At 41.6% G+C, this 22191-nt stretch overlaps 1 protein-coding gene across 1 annotated transcript; it reads right to left on the bottom strand.

Annotated features, from left to right (window-relative positions):
* Window positions 1-1294: 1294 nt before the first annotated feature.
* Window positions 1295-21047, bottom strand: slx9 (SLX9 ribosome biogenesis factor). Its single transcript, XM_084155236.1, has 6 exons — window positions 20737-21047; window positions 20333-20453; window positions 10661-10729; window positions 6904-7072; window positions 2390-2458; window positions 1295-2008 (listed from the first exon to the last, which is right to left on the bottom strand). Exons 1-6 carry the CDS (start codon window positions 20932-20934, stop codon window positions 1879-1881), a joined length of 756 nt encoding a protein of 251 aa, XP_084011362.1. The 5' UTR covers window positions 20935-21047; the 3' UTR covers window positions 1295-1878.
* Between the last annotated feature and the right edge of the window lie 1144 nt (window positions 21048-22191).

A 22191-nucleotide genomic window follows, 5' to 3' on the forward strand; every position in this document is an offset into this window, starting at 1 on the left:
TGATATTTGCACTATAAACTGCCATAAGCCCATGTAATGCAATAACTCTTCATTGAACGCCATAGAGGCTGACATGATTCATAATGGAGTAGCCGAGACCTACTCCCTCCATCAACAAAATATAATAATATATGCTATTTAGCAGACGCTTTTATCCAGAGACTTAGAGTCATGCGTGCATATATGTTACATACGGGTGGTCTCAGGACTCAAACCCACTTTCCTGGCATTGCAAGTGCCATGCTCTACCAACTGAGCTATAGAGGACCACAGGGTCAATCTACTGTAAGTCCACTGGCTATCAGTCTTCATTCTTACTGTAGGTCCACTGACTATCAGTCTTCATTAATACTGTAGGTCCACTGGCTATCAGTCTTCATTAATACTGTAGGTCCACTGGCTATCAGTCTTCATTAATACTGTAGGTCCACTGGCTATCAGTCTTCATTAATACTGTAGGTCCACTGGCTATCAGTCTTCATTCTTACTGTAGGTCCACTGGCTATCAGTCTTCATTCTGTGTTGATATGAAGGGCAGAATGTCCCTGTTACATGTGGAGTACTAAACATGTATCGGCTACACAACTCTGATTAGGACTCACCCAGCACTATGGTCTATAGATATTTATCCAATCACTTCATGCATTACTTATGGGTGCTAATGGCCTGTGCTGGCAATAAACATGCCTTCTATTAATTGGCTATTTCTTCTTCTTCTCTCAAATGTAATCAGATTGGTGCCTGAATGGGAAATGAACCTCTAGGCCCCCCCCTCCCCCCAACTAGCCCAATCCCAATCTCTGATCTCATTCTCCGTTCCCTCTTCATCTTCCTCCGGAGGAGGAGGCTGTACCCTCTGGCTGAGTCCCAACTGGCATCCTATTCGCTATTATGCACTATTCTTGACCTGGGCCCAAAGTAGAGCAATAGAGAATAGATGGCCATTTGGGACACAGCATCTGTCGCTCTAACAGTCTGAAGTGTCCATCTACATCCATGTTTATCATCAGTTCTAGGCAGAAGATGTTTCCTTTCTATTTCTGGACCTGCGTAGCACACCGCCGTTGCTACTTATGCTCATTGATATGACCGGTTGGTTTCCATGGATATGCTGCTGCTGCCTCAGGCCTTGGGATTACAGATCGCAGTCTGAATATAATGAATTCAGAACATGACTTCCACAATGGAATCTTTCATGTTCCATATCCATCAAAATCTGATCTAAATTCATATTAATCAATATCACAAAGATGTGAAACATACATAGTGTTATACAAAATGGAAGGACAAAATGGAATGTACTGTATTGCATTTTTAATATTGCCTAAAAGAAATGTGGAAGAGATACTGTACAAAAATTGAAAGGAGACATTGGATGACAGTTCTATTCTCAACATTTACAACATCAGTTTCTTTTTCCTCATCCACAAAAGTAACTATTCATTTCCAACTTCTCCAGAACTGGGGGCATTATCCAATTAGGTGTTGTAAACGTTGCCGTTACTCTGACAACCTGTACGTCCACTGATGTTTTACTGGTATAGTGCACATTGACCAAAACCACTTCAAACAAAAGTTCTCATTGATTTTGGCAGGTTTGGTAGATTGTGGACAGGGTACAGGGATGCAGGCATCAGGGTTTCCCTTAAATAAAGGCAGGGGCTCTCTTGTGTCATGGCCGTGTTCGAAAGCATCAATTTCTGACTGATCTACAAATAATTATAAGTAGTTATTTAGGATGCAAGGTTATTTCTAGATCAGTCAGTCAGTCTGCAGTTGCCGACTGCAATGTAGTCGATCTCAAACATGACCCATGTCTCTGGGTGGGTGGGGGACTGCTCAACTGCAGATCCAAAATGGCGTCTCCAGTCTAACAGGTTAGCTAGGCCCCTGCTCCTCTTCCTGCTTCAGTCTCTTCCTCAGATGCTCACCAATAGCTGCCAGAGGGTTAGTCTTGCTGTGTGCCAGGTTCTTCACAGCTTCACTAAACCGGCTGGTCTCACTCTCCCTGAGATCAAAACAAGAAATGTAGGTTGTAAGGTAATACATTTTTTTTTTTTTAAAGAGTAATAATAACGGTAAATGTAAATAGCAGATGGGCAGTTTATTATCTTGGTTGCTCTGATAATCAGCAGGATAACATTTTCATTTTAGCTTCATGTCATTTTCTCATGGAGAATAATAAGTCAGACATTTACATTTTAGTCATTTAGCAGACGCTCTTATCCAGAGCGACTTACAGTGCATACATTTTTCATACTGGCCCCCTGTGGGAATCGAACCCACAACCCTGGTGTTGCAAGCGCCATGCTCTACCAACTGAGCTACAGGAGATCATCAGTGGTGATTTGGCCATGGTCAGGTACAGGTTAATGTGAGAAGGTCTTACAGGAGTTTGCGTTTCTGTGCTGGCTTCATCAGGCTAAAGTCTGTTGGTTCTGGCTTCTTCTTCACTGGCCTGAGAGGGGGAGACAAAATGAGAAAGATGGTCAAGAAGTGACTGATTTCATATGGAATTATTACGGTTAAAAACAAGATACAGGTTAAAAAATGGCAGTCAGGAACACAATGTGCTATCCATGTGCGATCATTCCAGGCAGTGCCATAGTTAGGACTGTCTTGTATGTGTTTAGTTCTTTAGGACTGGGGCCAGACAGACGAGTGCTTCATGTATTGATAACAGACAGAGATGGAGGCCGGCCAACTGAGCTGATCCACCAATGATCCATTCTGGCCTTGTCCATCAATTAACCATGCCAAGTTGTGAGGTCCAGAAAAACCTTGTTTGCTATTGCAAAATGGATGTTGAGTTTATCAAACATCAGCAAAGACATAAGGGCATGACGGGACAAAACACAGGCTCTTGCGAGTTGTGACAAGTTTGACAGACAAGAGTGAAAAGGGTAGACACGGACTTGCTTGCGAATTAAAACTATTTCAATACAAATAAATTCGTGTTTTTCAACAGAGGGGTCATGGGAACTGCAGCTAGCTTGGAGGCAGTGGGGAAGCCAAAGGTCAAAGGTGAAAACAGCCTTGTGGAGTTACAGTAAACACACAGTCTAGTCTAAAAAGGTCCATCCAGGACAGGACGGCTACAAGAGTTCAACTGGGGAATTAATCAAATATTATCATCATAAATATCAACTCTGCCCATAATAACACAGATGGAACACAACTGAGAACTTGATATCTTTGGCAACTGAAGAGAGAATGTGTTGGCTGAATAGCTAGTTAGTCAATTATGCCTGAAGGTTTTGGTTTATAACAGGGATGGGCAACTGGCAGACCGCACCGGGGTCTCAACTTACTGTTGATAGTTAGAATAATAGAATACACAAGGTGTAATTTCAAAATGTGGTTGTGCATTAGCAGTCACTCAATTAGCCCATGTCAGCAAAAATCTAATTGATTTGTAAATTAGTCTAGCGGCCAGCTATCCAAACTTGTAGTAAGCATGGTCGAATTACCGATCGGGGATGGGACCAATTGATCATCAGTTATCGTTTTAAAAACTGCAAACATTTGCATCCAACATTTGCATAATCTTATCTCCGCCCCATGTCAAAATGTGTAGAATTGCAGGAAATGAAATTAAATCTAAAAAATAAATATATTTGCTGTCACGAGGGAGGCCGCTAAAATGTTTTGCTCGCAAGGTGAGGTATATAATTCATATACTGACCTATATTGTATGCAAAAATAAATAAATGGTGAAATTATATTATTTTATACTAATACAATTGCTCAGAGAATTATATTTTGTTTAACAAGTAACGCCCTGGGACCAGCGGAAGCAAACTAGCCCCAACTCTACCCACATGTACATATTACTTCAACTACCTCAACTAGCCGGTGCCCCCGCACATTGACTCTGCACTGGTACCCCCCTGTATATATAGCCTCCCTACTGTTATTTCTCAACACTTTTTTTTTGTTTTATTTTACTTTTTTTATAAAAAAAATAAATGCACTGTTGGTTAAGGGCTGTAAGTAAGCATTTCACTGTAATGTCTGCACCTGTTGTATTCGGCGCATGTGGCCAATAAAATGTGATTTGATTTCATCAAAGATTCACCACCACCATATTTTACAGTAGGTATGGGGTTCTTTTCTGCATATGCATTCTCATTTCAACGCCAAACCCACCACTGGTGTGAGTGGCCAAAGAGCTTGATTGTCATGTCATCTGACCAAATCACCGGTTCCAATCCAAGTGCCAATGCCGTTTAGCAAACTCCAGGTGTTTACATTTGTTGGATGACATGAAAATATAGCTCATTGGCCACGCACACCGGTGGTAGGTTTGGCTTCAAAATGAGAATGCATGAGCAGAAAAGATCCCCATACCTACTGTTAAATATGGTGGTGGATCTTTGATGTTATGGGACTATTTTGGTTCAACTGGTCCTGGGGCCCTTGTTAAGGTCAACGGCATCACGCCCTTTATCCAGTACCAGGACATTTTAGCCAAAAACCTGGTTGCCTATGCCAGGAAGCTGAAACTTGGCCGCAAGTGGATCTTCCAGCAAGACAATAACCCAAAGCACACATCAAAATCCACAAAAAAATGATGAATTGACCACAAAATCAACATTTTGCAAAGGCCATCTCAGTCTCCAGACTTGACAACCATTGAAATCCTGTGGTTTGAATTGAAGAGGGCAGTCCATAAGAGCAGACAAAGGACATCAATGATCTGGAAGGATTCTGTATTGAGGAATGGTCTAAGATCCCTCCCAATGTGTTCTCCAACTCATAAAACGTTGAAGAAAAAGGCTCAATGCCATTAACCTCGCAAGGTGAGGTATTGAAAGGTATTGAAAACAGGGGTGTCAATAATTTTGACCCCTACCTTAAGGAAAAAAAGGATTACTTGTTAAACAAAATCTCTTTATCTGAGCAATTGTATTAGTATAAAAGAAAGAATAAATACATTTAATGATTTACTTTATACAGTCATTGTTGCTCATCTTTATTAATGGTGTCAATAATTTCAGACCCCACTGTACATACACACCTTTTTCCTAACAAACATTCTATCTATTACATAGACGGCAAGAGAGACTAAGTTGTCATGGGTAGGCCATCATGTACAGGCGCTGTCTGCACTCTTACACTGGTTGAGTTGTATAATGAACCACACAACCCCCATCTTCTTCTAGAGGTGTCTGTCTGTGTCAAGAAGAACAACCTTCATCTGCGGGTGACAGTGCAGGTACAGTTCCCCTTATTCCATAAAAGAACATCAAAAAGATAATGAAGACGTTTTAGGATTTTGATAAAGGTGGAATTGAAGGAACATTAATCGAACATTAAGTCAAACAAATCATCGGTCAGGGAGGAATTCCAGTGTCACACAGCTGTTGGTCATAAGCCTGTCTTGTTTACACTTCACACACAAACTTATAGTCATTCCTGACATCTCTGGCTTTGGCTTATGTTAGGATCGCTGTTTCAGACTTCAAATACCTCCATATGTCAACCTGACAGACCAGTATTAGGCCTTACATTACTTACTTGTATGAATATACAACAGGCATATCTAACCGGTACAAAAGCAATACTCTACATCCATCTCCTGATCCTCATCAAAAGACTGCCTTTCATCAACAAATAAACTTTTCTTGAAGACTAGTTCTTGACCTTCTCTATAGTGCCTGCTATGTGTGCTCAGCTGAGCTCGCCATCTTGGTTTGAAGAGAGATACAGATAGAAACAGACAGAGAGCGACAGAGAGCGAGAGAGAGAGAGCGAGAGAGAGCTGCAGCAGCACATTAAAATACAAAAGCAAGGCATTAAGTCATACAGACATTTATGACCGAGTGAAAAACTGCCCATTACAATAAACAAGCTCCACTGAGGCTTTCCCGAGCTGAATTTGACATCATTAAATAACCCTGGAAGCATCCAGAAACCAAAAGAGGAATGGTATAATGCACAATAGAAATTTTCTCAGAACTAGACCAGACTTGATTTACTTGCAGGATTGCCATTGGAGGAGATTTCTTCCTCTCATTTTTCGAATTCCATTGCAAAACGTTTGGTGTGTTTACCGTTTACTCTAGGAACCAAATGGAATGAAACGGGAAGGGACCTACCTGCATTTGTCGAATAGAAACTCTAGGTTTTGTTGCAAAATGTTTTCAGTTTGGAGTAAACGGTTCCAGTTGCAAAACGTTTAGCAAAATACCAAATATTTTGCTATGGAATCCGACTAATGAATACACCCCAGTTCCCCTCCTTCTTCCTCTGGTTTGAACGGAAGTCAACTGCTCCCTTATTATCTGCAACCCTGTCACAGAAGCCAAATCTGTCCTCTACACCTCAAAACGACTTCCTAACGTCTGACTAATTCTGTGCTGAAGGCCATACTGTAGAGGTAGGGTAGTATTGGCTTGTCGTGGGCTGTGGCACTCTGATTCAGTCATAATGTACTGTGTGGAAAATATATGGGAATGTCCATCCAGGTTTGTCATGTAACATGGCTCACAAATCCCAGTGACAGCGTCCTGAAGCACTGTTGCTGTGCTGGCCCCTGCTACCAGGGAATGATATGAGGGGTCCCTGAGACCGACCAAACACTGGGACATTATGAGCTCATGTATTCCTGTGACAAAAATGCTAAGAATGACCTAAAACAGAGATAAACTCAACTTGGCTCAGCTGATGAGAAACAGACAAAGGGTCAGACAGTGTGAGGAGACGACAGAGCACCAAAAACGTCAACTATGACATGGTAAAAAATTATTACCCTTTTATGGATGAAACAAGGCCTGCTGGACAAACACAGTTCATTATCATTAGGAAAACAGCTGTAAGAACAGTTAGTGGGTGTGAGGAAAAAGAGCATGGTGTGACATCATAGCATTGTTGGGGCGTTCCCCAGGGATGTGTACTTACACCTTGTTCTTTCTGGAGGCCTTTCTGGAGGTCTTGGTGGTGGAGGGGATGAGCTGGCAGAGTTCTGGCAGGGCGTCTGCCAGCGGCCTCATGTCACCCACAACGGGCATGGCCGCCCTCTTAGCCTGGGCCACTTGTTGCTCCTTGGCCAGCTTTATGGAGCTGATCTCTAAACATCACACAGAAAAATAAAGGGAGGTTACTATGTTTCCATCATGGCACAAGCAGCAGAGACTTACTGTATGTCAAAGATGTGCATCCACAACAATAAGTAGCCTTACCAAGATTACCTATAACCCTTTGGTCATGTAGTGTATCAATACCACTCTACAAAGGACCTGACATCTCATTCCAAAATCATGGGTATTAATATGGAGTTGGTCCCCCCCTTTGCTGCTATAACAGCCTCCACTCTTCTGGGAAGGCTTTCCACTAGATGTTGGAACATTGCTGTTGGGACTTGCTTCCATTTATCACAAGGGAATTAGTGAGGTCGGGCACTGAGGTTGGGCAATTAGGCCTGGCTCGCAGTCAGCGTTCCAATTCATCCCAAAGGTGTTCAATGGGGTTGAGGTCAGGGCTCTGTGCAGGCCAGTTAAGTTCTTCCACACCGATCTCGACAAACCATTTCTGTATGGACCTTGCTTTGTGCACGGGGGCATTGTCATGCTGAAACAGGAAAGGGACTTCCCCAAACTGTTGCCAAAGTTGGATGCACAGAATTGTCTAGAATGTAATTGTATGCTGTAGATAAAGATTTCCCTTCACCAGACCATTATTCCTCCTCCACCAAACTTTAGTTGGCACTATGCATTTGGGCAGGTAGCGTTCTCCTGGCATCCGCCAAACCCAGATTCGTCCGTCGGACTGCCAGATGGTGAAGCGTGATTCATCACTCCAGAGAACGCGTTTCCACTGCTCCAGAGTCCAATGGCGGCAAGCTTTACACCACTCCAGCCGACGTTTAGCATTGTGCATGGTGATCTTAGGCTTGTGTGGGGCTGCTCGGATGGAAACCCATTTCATGAAGCTCCTGACGAACAGTTATTGTGCTGGCGTTGCTTCCAGAGGCAGTTTAGAACTCGGTAGTGACTGTTGCAACCGAGGACAGTTGATTTTTACGCTCTAAAGCACTCGGCGGTCCCGTTCTGTGAGCTTGTGTGGCCTACCACTTCATGGCTGTGCTGTTGTTGCTCCCAGACATTTCCACTTCATATAACAGCATTTACAGTTGACCGGGGCAGCTCTAGCAGGGCAGAAATGTATCTATAGAGATTGTATGGCTGTGTGCTCGATTTTATACACCTGTCAGCAACGGGTGTGGCTGAAATAGCCAAATCCACTAATTTGAAGGGGTGTCCACATACTATTGTATAGTATATAGTGTATGAAGAGAAAATCTCGTTCTTGAGATTTAAAAAATATGTCCTTCATTCAAAAATTGTTAAAAGCATGGTGGTTTGGGCCTCTTGGTCTCCATCATAGAGTGCTTTTGATCCCATCCATTTCAGCCATGAGTTATGATGACTAGATTTGTTATGTGCAGACTTGCCCGTGTAATTGACTGTGACCATATCAGCGGCAAAACACTAAATCCTACATCACCACAGACTTTAATAAATACGGTGATCAGAGCCAGGGAGGAATATTCAAACCAGATGTCATCAGTACAGACGTCCAGTTCGTGAACAGGTGAAAATTGAGGTGCATTAAACTTTATGGCTCAAGCGTAAATAATTCTGACTTTAGTGGATACGATCAGATCATAGACAGGATGTGTTGAAGTTATAAAAATGTCTGCTGAAAAATTATTCGCCGTTCATGTCATTTCGGCTAATCCTTAGGCTGTGTCCAGATTGTGCAGAACTGTAGATAGATACTCATGCAATGCGGCTTTGATTGAATTGTCCCGTCTCTTATTTCATCTAAATTAAGAAACACATCGGGCATTAAATCACCTCTGTGGAATATACAGTCTTAATAATAATCCTTATTAGTTAACACATATTTTGCACATCCTCATCAGTAGAGATCCAGAGGACGCCACACTGCAGATACAGACAGCCCTGCCTCTTCCTGGAATACAGTTGGTCTATGACAGAAAAGCAATTATCAGATTTTTTCTTTCTTCTGACTCCTTGTTCATTTCTGAAAACTGCAGAAGTCTGAGGCTCATAGCCTGTCTCTAATTTCAGATGGAGTCAAAAGGACCATTAGCTCCTAATGATATGCATAGAGGAGACATCTTGTGTTACACAGAGAATTGATTTGATCAGCAGATTGGGTTACTCAGTGATCACAATTATAGAAGAATAGGTGGTGGTGTTAAAGGCGCAATCTTGGATCTGGGAATCTTGTTCAATGGTCATTTCAGAGGGTTGCTGTTTTGCTGGATAACAAATGCCAGACTGTAGCTTTAAAAGGGGTTGTAATTACATAGACACAGCTAGCTCTGTCCCGGGCTGGGCTGTCGCAGCGCAGAAACCTCAGCTTCTCAGTAGAGATCAGTGGGGATGGGGCTCCTCATTGCACCAAGCTAATGCTGTTATGTCCTAAAGGCATCTATATATTGCCTTTCAAACATATGATTTTTGAACACAAAAGGCTAAATCCTAAACATGATAAATTCAAACGCTTTTGGGAGAGAACACCAATGTCATGGTTAGGGAGTGCCGAAAGGTAGAAACGTGAAGATTAAGACTCCAGTTACCCAAGTCATAGACTATTCTCACTGCTACCGCACGGCAAGCAGTACCGATGCACCAAGTCTGGAACCAACAGGATCCTGAACAGTTTCTACCCCCAAGCTATGACTGCTAAATAGTTAAATAGTTAACCAATTGCTACCCGGAATATCTGCATTGACCCTTTTTGCACTCTTTTGACTCATCACATAAGCTGCTGTTACTGTTTATTGTCTATCCTGTTGCCTAGTCACTTTATCTCTGCCTATATGTACATATCTACCTCAATTACCTCGTACCCCTGTACATCGACTCGGTACTGGTACCCCGTGTATATAGCCAAGTTATCTTTACTCATTGTGTATTTATTCTTTGTGTTATTTTTTTATTTCCATTTTTTATACTATTTCAAATTATTATTATTTTTTGCATTGCTGGGAAGGGCCCATAAGTAGGCATTTCACTGTTAGTCTACACCTGTTGTTTACGAAGCATGTGACAAATAAAATGGTGATTTGTTACGGAGTCCCCTGCCTGTGAGTCTTAACACTTAATGAAGGTCACTCCACCCATCCCGCAACAGTGCCAGAGAGATTAGGGGGTCATAAACTGGCTCCTCAATCTCCTATTGACCTCAGTGACCAGGCCACTGATCGGTTGCTAGGGTCTGGTGGTTGCTAGGGAGCCGGAAACACAGTCCTCTTGCCTGCTCAGAGCCTCCTCAGTCTCTCTCTAAGTGGACATGTGTGATGGTGTTGGCAGAAGTGAGTGCCATTATCACTAAAGTGCCAATATCACTATACAGTCCATATTATTATTGCTCTTGTATCTGCTTAGCCATTCATTATCATGATATGTTTATTATGTACAGTATATTCATTCATCATCTCTCTTTGTACAGAACCACATATGTTCCTGCCAATAAAGTTCCCGATTATGTGTAACTCTCTGTGAGGGTGCCTTATTCCTCTGACAGGGAAAGGTGTCAGTGCGTCACAGACCAGCCAAATAGGAGGGTCTCCCTCATAGAAACAGTATGAGTCGGATCGATGTTAAGTTATGACAATACTCACTGTTAAGCCACCTGTCTCTCCTCTCCTTCATCTTCTCTTTCTTCGTCTGCTGTTTCTTCGCCTCAGGGGCTGTGAACAGACAGACAGACAGACAGACAGTGCATCCACAATGTTACATGGTACTTCACATTCAGTAGAGAAAACATACCCAAGAGGAGAAGCTACAATTCATGTAAAGAGGTCATCAACAATAGAACATAACATTCAAAGCAATTCAGTTCATCAACATTAAAAGCATTTCAGTTCATCAACATTAAAAGCAATTAAATTCATCACCATTCAAAGCAATTCAATTCATCACCATTCAAAGCAATTCAATTAATCAACATTCAAAGCAATTAAATCAACGATAAAGGAAGAGTGACGACTTTTTATAATGCTTTGGAAATTGAAATGTGCCCAATTTTTATCCACAAGATAATTGGAACCAGTTACATTTTCCCTTTGCAAAACAAAGAATTCACAGTTGAATAGAATCATAATAACAGATTTGAGTTTGGGGTATAGAAATGGAAATCTCCCAGCGAGAGCTTGACTTGACAGGAAAAATAAAAGCCTGTAACAAAACATGGCTGAAAAAATGTAAGCCCAAAAGGGAGAAAGTAATCACAGTAGTGTTGTGAGCGCCTCAGAAGAAGATATGGCTAGATCAGGACATGTGGCTTGTCTTTCCCGGTTCAAAGGCATGGAGACAGAGGAGAGATACAGTCAGAGGGAGGGGGTTGAGAACAGAAAACACTACCTAATATATCTAGCTATTTTCCCCTCTTTAGAAAAACATCCTGTCCTGGGATGGAATGTTTTCAGTAATTGGGACAACTGCGTTGAGGCCCCCTGTGTATAGGGTAGCCCTAGGGGGGTGTGTTTGTGATGTGTGTGTGTGAGCATTTGTTCCCATCTCTGCCCTTCCTGACAAAGAAAGAGTTATCACTGACACTGGGCGATAAGAGCAGAGGTTATCACACAGACAGTTGCTTCCTGTAGCACAATGACAGATGCTGGACAGTGTGCTTATTGTCACGGTCTACCATATCACTGGAGTGTCTCGTGGAAAACGTACACATTTAGAGAGAGAAAATGAGATGGAGTTGGTAAAGAAAAGCAAATCGTTTTTTTTATTTTTTTTACACAAAACATGTGACAGTATTTTGTGGTGTGTTTTAAAAAAAGCCATCACCGTGATTTCACCCTCTGTTGACGATGTCGAGAGAAACAGGATCGACGCGCTGCTCCATGACTTTGGGGGAAATGAAGTGTCCGTGTTGCAGCCTGGCCTTATATACAGCTAGTAGAGTCTACTGATGGAATTGGCTTTGTAATTAGCAATGCAAGCAGTCCTTGACTGGCATGTCTGAGAGAAGGGTAAAGTGGAACTCAATGGGACCCAAACGCTACACACCACAGCATCTCTAGTAGGGACTTTTCTTCCTCTCATCTTCCTTATGTCAACACACAGTGCCACAATTGATTTTCTCTGAACAGGCTACATTGTAACCCGGGACCTCATTTTCAGAGGATCTTACAGCACCTTTTGTGGTTGCCTATTCAGTGATAATGTTATTCCTGTCAAACTGAACAAGGGGATCGGTTTAGTTTGATAGATGTTTTTTTTGTCTGCAAATGACATTAACCCTGATGATGGATCAATAACTAGACCTATTCATCCAGGCTTTGAAAGATAAAATACATTACACCATCATCATTACCATGACATTCTAGATGTAGCATCTATCATTAGTGTTAAATTAGAAACTTCCAATAATTAAATGGCAGCTTGAGGTTACAGCATTGTCCAGTGCAGAAACAGAGCCTAGAGATGTTGTTTAATGGGCACCATTCCCTTCTCCTCCCCGATCAATAGCATCTCAGTTAAAGACGCAGATGAGGTTGTGTTAGATGAGCAGGCGGCAGGATAGAACACTGATGTTGGATATAGCCTACATGGAGGCCTACTGACAGACGGTACGAGGCAGTGACATGGGTTGCATCAGCAGAGTATTGTGTTAAACCTAGAATCATTAATTTAAAAAATAACAAAGGACCATCCCGCCTTTGTTTTGGTAAAACGCTGAGGGATGGGCCTGGAGAAATGTAACACACTCAAATTCATAAACAGAGCCATGGATGCAAGGATTGACCATCCATTATCATATATATTTGTTTTTGACATTTACATTATTTACAAACATTGGAGTAAACAAGCTTATATTTTGGGTTCTGATGAGGCATACATAAGTTATATTCTTCAAATGGGTATATCATTAATTATATTAAGTCCAAAAATGGAAGTAGCAATTAAGGATTCTAGCTTTAAGGTACTTCCAGTTGTAATGTAAGCTTTGACAACACTGTCCTCATGTTGCATTTTGAAAACCGACATTTGGTACAACAGACAGATATTAAAAACACATGTGCGTGTGCTGGAATTGGCCTTGGGGTCCTAATCACTGTACTGGGTTGAGTGTAGCTACTACGTTACTGGCTGTGACCCCACTCTCAGAGGGTCTCAGGGGGAGTTCGGATATACAAAAAAAACTAAATGTCCAATTCACACAACCGTATAATACACACTTTTACATGTGTGAAATAGGACAAATATAAGATCCCACCTAAATATTATTGATCATCTGTACTGTGCCTGCCCATCTCTGAATCTAGCTGCCTTGTAGAATGTATTTGAATAGGTACTGTAATGTGTTAGAAATGGATATGACTTATCAAGAAAAGTGAGGAGGAAAGGCAGGAAAGAACCATTTCCAATCAAGTTATGATAATACAATACAGTGCCCACACTGTAAAGGCAAATCAATTCTTCAGCCTACATTTTTTGGGAAATGACTCTCCACTAATGATAGCAGGAAGGAAAAAAAATGAAAGGAGGAGAGGAGTGGGCAGCGCGGTTGGCAGGGAGAGCTGGCAGGGATGTCCGGGTTGTGTGGTGGTAGCTAATTTCATTCTGCGGCAATGAAACTGTCAGTGTGGGACAGTGGGAGTCAGTCACATGAGGGAATTCATAGTGTTTGTTTTTCATTCCCCTGCCACCTCCTCGCTTATCCACTGCTATTAAAAACATCCTACAGCTTCTCTCTTTATGCAAACAAACGTATTATGGTATGGACCAGGGTTGGGGTCGATTTCATTTCAATTCAGAAAGTAATTCCGACTCCAAATTTTCCTCAAATCAAAAGCATTGGAAATAATTAGAATTGGGGTTTCAGTGTACTTCCTGATTTGAAATGGACCCCAACACTGGTATGGACTGTCCAATAATACCTTTCACAATAGTATTTAAATTTGAAATTATGCCAGGGGAATGATTAACTTTGACAAATAATCTAAATTGAGGTAATGTCATCCATTTCTGAGTAATGCTTTAGCGAACATGGTTAAAAGTGCTCATGGTGGGTGAGTGTGCTGCAGCATTGGCCTGCTTTCTACTCTGTCCCTTATCGATCTCCTGCTGTCCCAGCCACAAGGTTGAAAGGTTAAACAACAGCCAGCCAACAAATAGAACACCAGTCATTTCAATGACCACAGCACGGTTGATGAGTAATGTGGATATAACCATTGGGCCTTGCGAGCAGCAGTTATGTAAGGTATTGATCGGTACAGTGACAATTGTAGTCTACTCTCATTACTTCTTTACCCGGGAAGCAAATATTGATGGATCCCGACCAGAGCTCATCCTTAGACAACAGCAGCAACTGGTTCACAAAGAGATCAGAGTTGTGTACTACGAATCTAGATAGAGGAGTTAGCAAGCTAACTCTGGTCAACTCGAGTTTAACTCGGGATAGCCTAACCGGTGACATGAAAGTGGGTCACCTTTTAGCCAGGTACATTTCTATGGCAACGAATCCGTCAGAACTAACCTGCTCTGGGGCAGGCTAACTCCACTTTCCCTGAATGAAGTGTTGGAGCCAGGAGTTGAGGACCAATCAAATTTGATTCCCTTCCTCTCGCAAAGAGTGCATCATCATCCCTTCATTCATAAGAAGACGACTGATTAAATATTTTATTAATCAAATGTTAGTGTTAAAAAAAACAGTCATTTTCAAATACATATCACACAACACATTTAGTAATGACAGGATGAATTTGAAACTTCACGCGTAGTAAAACTTTCGTATGACTTAATAAAAAAATTGCTTTATCGACAAAAGTGTGGAAAAAGGGACTTGTGCATTGATAAGCACACAAAAGCATACCTAAGCACTTCTAATGGGCCATTTCACACTATGGCTCTTATCCAGAGCGACTTACAGGAGCAATTAGGGTTAAGTGCCATTGTGTAGTATACTGTAGAATACCATAGTAAATACTACAGTAGTATCTGCAAAAACACTACACTTTAACTATAGTAATACTACTACAGTATTTCATTTGGATATAACCCACCTATTCCCCTCCCCCATATCCCAATTATCGGCACCATGAGTGAGAAACCTACATGTTGTGTTCCCTACAGGTTATAAAAAAGAGCAGAAGCTCTGAACTATCCATTCAGACCACAGTCCTAACTACTTATAGGTTATGGAAAATGTGCTATTTTAGTATTTGTCTAGTTGGTGTCCTCAAGGAGAAAGAAGTGGTGGCTATGTCAAAGATAATAAAACAAAAACACTATAGTAAATACTACAGTAAAGTCCACAAAAACACTACAGTGATTACTGTAGTATATAAATGTAGTAATCCTACAGTATTTATACCATAGTGTACTATAGTATTTTCTCATGTGGGTAACGCTACCTAGCAAAATAGTTTTCATAAACCGATACTTGTGAGACAAAGTATCGATAGAATATCGTCCAAAATAATACACACGCGATATGTAACTTTACCGATTTCCCCCCCATCACTACTACTTCGGTAGACAAAGTGTGACACTGACTCCAACTAACCTCATATACTGTATATATGCCATTTAGCAGATGCTTTTATCCCGTGACTTAGTTATAATATTGCTGTCCATATTTAATTTAGGCCCTAAACAAGTATGAACTGATTCTCAGTTGAGGAGGACCTCCCAATATGTTGGGCCTGACACCTTTCATTATGTGACTATGTGATAAACACCATGTTTTCTCATCTGGACAGGAGAGCAGAGCTTTAGAAAAGTCTTATGAAGTCCCTGTTACTCTTATCACTGATAATTATAATGTACTCTAATTATTGACTTATCGATTGTACTTTTTCTAATGATTTTTGAAAAGGTTCTTTGATATAATGCAATCCTGCAAGCATTTTTGAATACTGTAATGTTCGTTTTGGCTTTGACTGATGTAGGAAAAGAAGCTGATGAATTTACAACCGCAGAGATCTGGTTCTGTTGAGTGGAGATGAGAAATAGTCTTCTGAGGTAGATCTGGTTCTGTTGAGTGGAGATGAGATGTATGCATGGGTGTATTTCTAGGCCAGTTAGTTCACCCAAATTACTATGACATTGGTTTCCTTACCCTGTAAGCCAGTCTATGGACAATGTATGACAACAACATGCTTTGGTTTGGTTTCCCTTGCACTGTTGTCACATTCAAGTCTCATTCAAGTCATTTGACCGATATTGGCATTTGTAGCACATCAGTATGAAAAATGTATGCACTCACTAACTGTAAGTCGCTCTGGATAAGAGTGTCTGCTAAATGACTAAAATGTAAATGTAATGTTTGCATATATTTTCCATATGGGCGGCCCAAGCGGGAATCGAACCCATGATCATCGGCATAGCAAACGCCATGCTCTACCAACTGAGCCACACCGAACCACAACATAGATCTACTGATGTTGCCGACTATCTTCTCACTGACAGGATGACCGCACCAATTCCCAGCCACCCTCACTGCTGTTGCTGCCATGGCAATAGACAGGTCAGGCTCTCGCCCCCACATCACAAATCAGGGTCACTCTTTACCCCCAGGATGTATCACGCCGACTAATAAATCCTTGCAGAAAATGTGTCATCTCTAATCCTAAAGCGAAACCAGCTTCAATATCACAGAGTTTACCTCAACCCAAAACGTGGTGGCATAAAATTAACTATCCAACCAAGCGAAAGTATTTTCATCGATCTCTTTTCATTTCTCCGTGCATCTTTAGCCCATGCTCAGATACAGCTCTTCCAGCGGCAACACACACACCACCTTTCATCGCAGGGCAGCTCCTTCCTGCCTGGTCCAATCTTTAATCTGCCACCACAGTGTCAACAACAAATGTGTGGTCCTGCTGTAGCAGCAGAGGTACAGGGGCCAGATAGGCATCTCTACTCCTGCTGCATCCCCGTCCCTGACAGCCCTGGTCCTGGACTGCTGATGGGTGAAACCCAACCCGACCTGGGGCTGTTTGTGGTGGGGAGAGAGCCTTACTTACCACCTCCCTGGTCCTCCCTGTACCCCCAGAGAGTATTGGGTTCTCAGCACACAGTGAAATAGATAGCAGCGATTAGATAGCAAGAAAGGCATTTCACTGTACTAGTGCACATCACAAAAACGTGAAACTTGATTAGGCTTTATTATGAGTGGTTGGGAGAATTCCATATTTCCTTTCCTGCTTGGTTTTGCCCCCGCTTAGCCTCGCCGCTTTCCCCTTTTCTCTGGTATAATTGACAGGCAGCTCTCTGTTAGGTGGAGGACAGGGAGGGTGAGGAGGAGGGGTAGTGCCTTCGGGGAGCTGACAACAAGACGAAGAGGTGGTTTCGCAGGGTCCCGGCTCAGATACTGATACCCCCTATTAAAGTGCAGAGGGTGCTCTTTGTCAAAGCAGAGGTGGTCACTGAACGATCAACTGCCGCAGTCATCACTTTTAACATCACGCCGTGGTATGGCAGCAAGGAGGTCTGCTCTTTGAAACGTAGACTTTTCTGTTCAAGACGCACGTAGAACAGAACACATGCTAGTGAACAGGGATCTACAGTGCAACCATTTTACTCGCATATGCGCCTAAATATTTTGCTGTGCGACCTGGAATAATAAAAAAATGATAATTGTTGCAATGATTACTTCACTTTACCGCAGCCATGGAGAATACACCGAGCGCAGATTCCTGATCTTCATGCTTGCACCATTACTACAAAAAAAAACAGCTTGTTACCTTAAATAAGTTTAATTGTGCTCTTAAATTGTTTAAATTAGGCGCACACTTGCTCCTTGTAAAAAAGGTCAGCGTAGAGCCCTGGTGAAGACTATGAACTAAGGCAATTGAATAGGCCTAATAGAAAATAAACTGCAGACTGATATTCAGTCAGGAGGATGGGAAATGATGTAGCCAAAAAGGCAAGCAGCCACATGTACATACAAAGTGTGCATTTGCTGCCAACGAATATGCCAAGCACCAACAGTAAGTGTGCATAATAATATTAATTAAATCAATCGAATTAAAAGTGGCCGATAAGAGTTTATATCTGCTTGGATACAAGCCCCCAGGGGGGCTTACAACAGGCAACGGATGAAAGGATATGACATACACAGCATTTGCTTGCTGCTTTCTGCTCTGACAGAGGCAGAGAGAACAGAGTATTTTATAATTAAAAGCATAGCGAAGTAGAGTGGCTAGCTGGATAGATGCCTGAACAGAAACCAGAGGGCTTTAATCACTGTGGGCAGACAGATAGACAACGCAGAGGATAGGGTGCTCACGAAGACGAACCAAAAGAAGACGAGCCAAAATGTAATATTAATGGAGTAGAGTCGGTGAAAGTGAATTTGGGATCCTTCCGGTGAAATGCCCCTATTAATACTACAACGTGACAGCGTTTAGCTGAAATGATAAGCTGTAGACTAAAATAATTGCTCTCTATAACGCCGGCTCCCTTCCGTTCCCTCATTGTGAATGTGGAGAAGGAGGCAGTGCTTTAATCACAGCAGCTTTCACAGCTAGAAGAGCCTACAGCTCTCAATGTCTGTCTGCTTATTTCTTTCTCTCTCATGTTTATCATTGCTGGTGCTCTGATGAGATGGTAAAATCCAATTCATACCATTTCCATGGACAGGAATTAAAAAGAGCATTCTTATTAAACTTTTCCTTATACCTCTTCAATTTTATTTTTCCACTAACGTACTGTCAAATTATACTTTGCCTTCGAAAACCTAGCTACCATTTCACAAGGAAGGTAATATAATTGTGTCTACAGACACTGTTTTGGCAAAACAAGAGCACACCGACAAACATTTCACCATGGCAACAGATGGAAGACTGCATCTCATTGCCCTGACTTTTTTTAATCTCATAAATTCGTCAGCAGCCAGGAAAGCACTTGCTTTAATTGGCTAGCCTAATCAATAGAAACAGCTAAATATAGCCATCGTTAATAGATCACACACATCCAACGATGCAAGAAAAGGCTGAGTGAGTACTCATTAGCAGTGTGTGTGTGTGTGTGTGTGTGCGCGTCTGCAAGCGCGTGAGTATGAGAGAAACAAGAGGAAAGAAACAGGGGGGTAATGCAGAAACTGGAGCTATTTAAATCCTTGCTCACTAGCCACAGGGAACAGCCAGACACCATCTGCAGAGATTGAGCCAGCCAGGGACCTGGCACCCCTGAACACCCCTCCCACCATGCATTACAGACAAAAGCTTAAACAAGCAAGAGACAACAAGACATTGGAACAACCTTGATGAGAAATCCAAACAGTAAAAGTGCCACTCACCACAAATCTCTCTAACAGTCTTTCTAACAAAGAGCCTGGGCAGACTACTACACACTGTATATCAACATCATCACTGTTACACTGCAATACACAAGGGACAGGACCATCTGATGCTTTCCCATGGGTCTGCAGCGAGGTACCCTACCAAGAGAACTACACCCTGCAGCACCAGCCTCCTCTGTGCGTCAGTGGTGCCACGACTCATCTAGTCAGGGAGGAACACTGATGCAGGGGAGCTAGGCGGCTGAACTGAACCTTGATTTGAACTATTTATGCTGCAGAGAGGCTATAAATAGAACCAGTCCTCTGTTGTCTAACAAGGAAGATGGGCTTCTTGCTGCAGCTCTGCCACTGCAGCAGCTGCTCTGACTGACTGACTTTAGGTTCCAGCTTATTCGAAAGAGCCTAGGTCACAAGAGGGAAGAGGTAGGCGGGTACATGTAGCATGTAAACATCAATGGAACAATATACACTGTTAAAAACATGTCAGCTTGAATAAGTAAATGAAATAGAGTTCCAATAAGCCTCCATATAAGCAATAATTTGGATGGTTAGTCTCTTATCTATAGGTTGCCATCCACGGGACCACCCATACGTAAAAATGTATGCGCACATGACTGTAAGTCACTTTGGATAAAAGCGTCTGCTAAATGGCATATTATTATTATTATTCAGTTACTTTTCTTCATTACACCTTTTATATCAATGGTAAGCAATATACTGCATAGACAGCTGTTGCCATCATCACATCACAAGTCACTTGCTGTCGAGTGATTATTTTGTATTCTCTGCCCTCTTGTGGTAGGAGAGAATAACAGAATGTGTACAGAAAAATACTATGTGCCTGGTTGACGTTGCTGGAAATAAACAATATCTCCAGGACGTTTTGAGGAGCTAAAACTTCACGAAAATGAAATGCATATACTTGAAGGTAGAATATGATTCGCTATTGAGACACACAGACAAATACTCTCGTGCAGATTTCAACTGATTAACTAGCTAAATATTTGGTTGACAATCAAAGTGTCTTTACCTTTCTGTGCAGGTGTAACAGTGTCATTGGATGGTTCTTCAAACTTAAGAGTTTGCACGAGGGCTTCAGGGCTGATTTGTGTGCCAGCAAAGATTCCACTTGGAAAGGAACTCAGTGGGGTCTGTTGGAAGAGAACATCCACATTGACACCCAACATAAATATACTGCAAAAAAACGTCATACTAATAGTAATTTCTCTATTGCCAGCTAGGTGGTCCCATGAAAATGTACACATTATGATCCTAGCTAGCTAGTGAAATAGCTAACCGTTAGCTAGCTAACTGTTCTAACAATAGCTTTAGCTATAACGTTAGCTAAACCATCTAAAATAATTTTAAAATAGACGCATTTTTAAAATCGACGCATTTGGCAAGCGAACGTTAAATTATGTGTTGATAAAATACCTTCGCGTTTTCATCCTTCTTTATGTGCAGCTGTGCATTGTTTGTCTTGTTTACATCGAAGATGAATGAACCACTTGGAATCACAGGAATCGGTGCCTTTTCTAAATCTGTGGATCTTACGCCACCGGACGGCAGACTGTCAAGTTTAACCGCAGCCTGATGAAGCTTTTCGCGGACCCGCTTTATCTTTCCAACCATACTGCCTTTTAGTTACTGAGTTAAATAAAGATACAATCTGTCTCCGAAGCCACATTCATGCTCGAGCTAGCTAACAACGTGGAAAATCTTTTGACAACAAGAAAATGTGCGTCTCTGTGATATGTGACCGGGGAAACAATTTTTTACAAACTATAGTTCCGCCTCTTCCCCACAAAGTCCCGCAGTGACTGATGGAGTGGGCAAAAAAAATATGCCTACAATAAAACAAAATGGGTGCAGTAAAGCTAGACCGTATATCTAAATTATTAAGATGATAAAATGTCATATGTACTTTATCTTTGTATATATACATCCATGATATAATCTTACCAGTTGCTGAACTCTTTAGATAAATGAAAATCATCTTTATTTGCAAATGGATATGGCAAATAACTAACTACTGTAGTACATGCATAAATAGCTAAATACATAAACAAATAATACAGGTCTATGAAGTCTGAACTGGACAATAGTACAAAAAGAGTTAATAGATATGCTATAACACAATACAATAGGCTATACATCAGGGCTCTCCAACCCTGTTCCTGGAGAGCTACCGTCATGTAGGTTTTCGCTCCAACCCTAATCTAGCACACCTGATTCTAATAATTAGCTGGTTCATAAAGCTGGTTGTTAGTTACAACTGGGGTTGGAGCAAACATCTACAGTAGGGTAGCTCTCCAGGAACAGGGTTGTAGACCCCTGCTATACATAATATACATCACGAACACACACAGTGTGTGAACAAAAATATACAACTATTAACCCAGCAGCAAATATTTACATCTTCTATCAAATGATCCAAAACAGATGACACAAGTTGAGACATTTTTGCGTTCCTCTATAATTGCTTTTTATACTAAAGGGATTGTTCAGAATATTGTTCATGGAAATGATAATATGAGTGAGAGAGGTGAGGAATGGAATATATTAGTTTTTATTGGCATCATGACCCATTTTAAACCAAAACTTGCCAATAGGCAAATTAGGGAGGAAATGTGTCCTACAGTAAGCCTAGGCTACATCAGGCTAAGCAACTCTAACCAAACAGCCTCACCAATGTTACGTTCTTGAGGAGCTTGGTTCATATAAAATACTGTGGTGTGGTATAAGAAGACTGACTGAAATTATGTTGAAATGTGTTATTACTCTTGACCAGTGGTGGCACATTTATCCACTACATATCATTGCAACAAAACAAAAAATAATCTCAAGTACAGTTGTGTAGTTGACTAGCATTTGATGAAAGAGTTGGAA

Source organism: Coregonus lavaretus (assembly GCF_964263955.1).
Source record: "Coregonus lavaretus genome assembly, chromosome: 38".
Taxonomy (NCBI): domain Eukaryota; kingdom Metazoa; phylum Chordata; class Actinopteri; order Salmoniformes; family Salmonidae; genus Coregonus; species Coregonus lavaretus.

Coding starts and splice junctions, on each gene's coding strand:
- slx9 (XM_084155236.1), bottom strand. CDS start 20,934: ATGGTTGGAAAGATAAAGCGGGTCCGCGAAAAGCTTCATCAGGCTGCG. Junction 7,073..10,660: donor GAGAGACAGGTGGCTTAACA/GTGAGTATTGTC, acceptor TGTGATGTTTAG/AGATCAGCTCCATAAAGCTG. Junction 2,459..6,903: donor GCCTCCAGAAAGAACAAGGT/GTAAGTACACAT, acceptor TCCCCCTCTCAG/GCCAGTGAAGAAGAAGCCAG.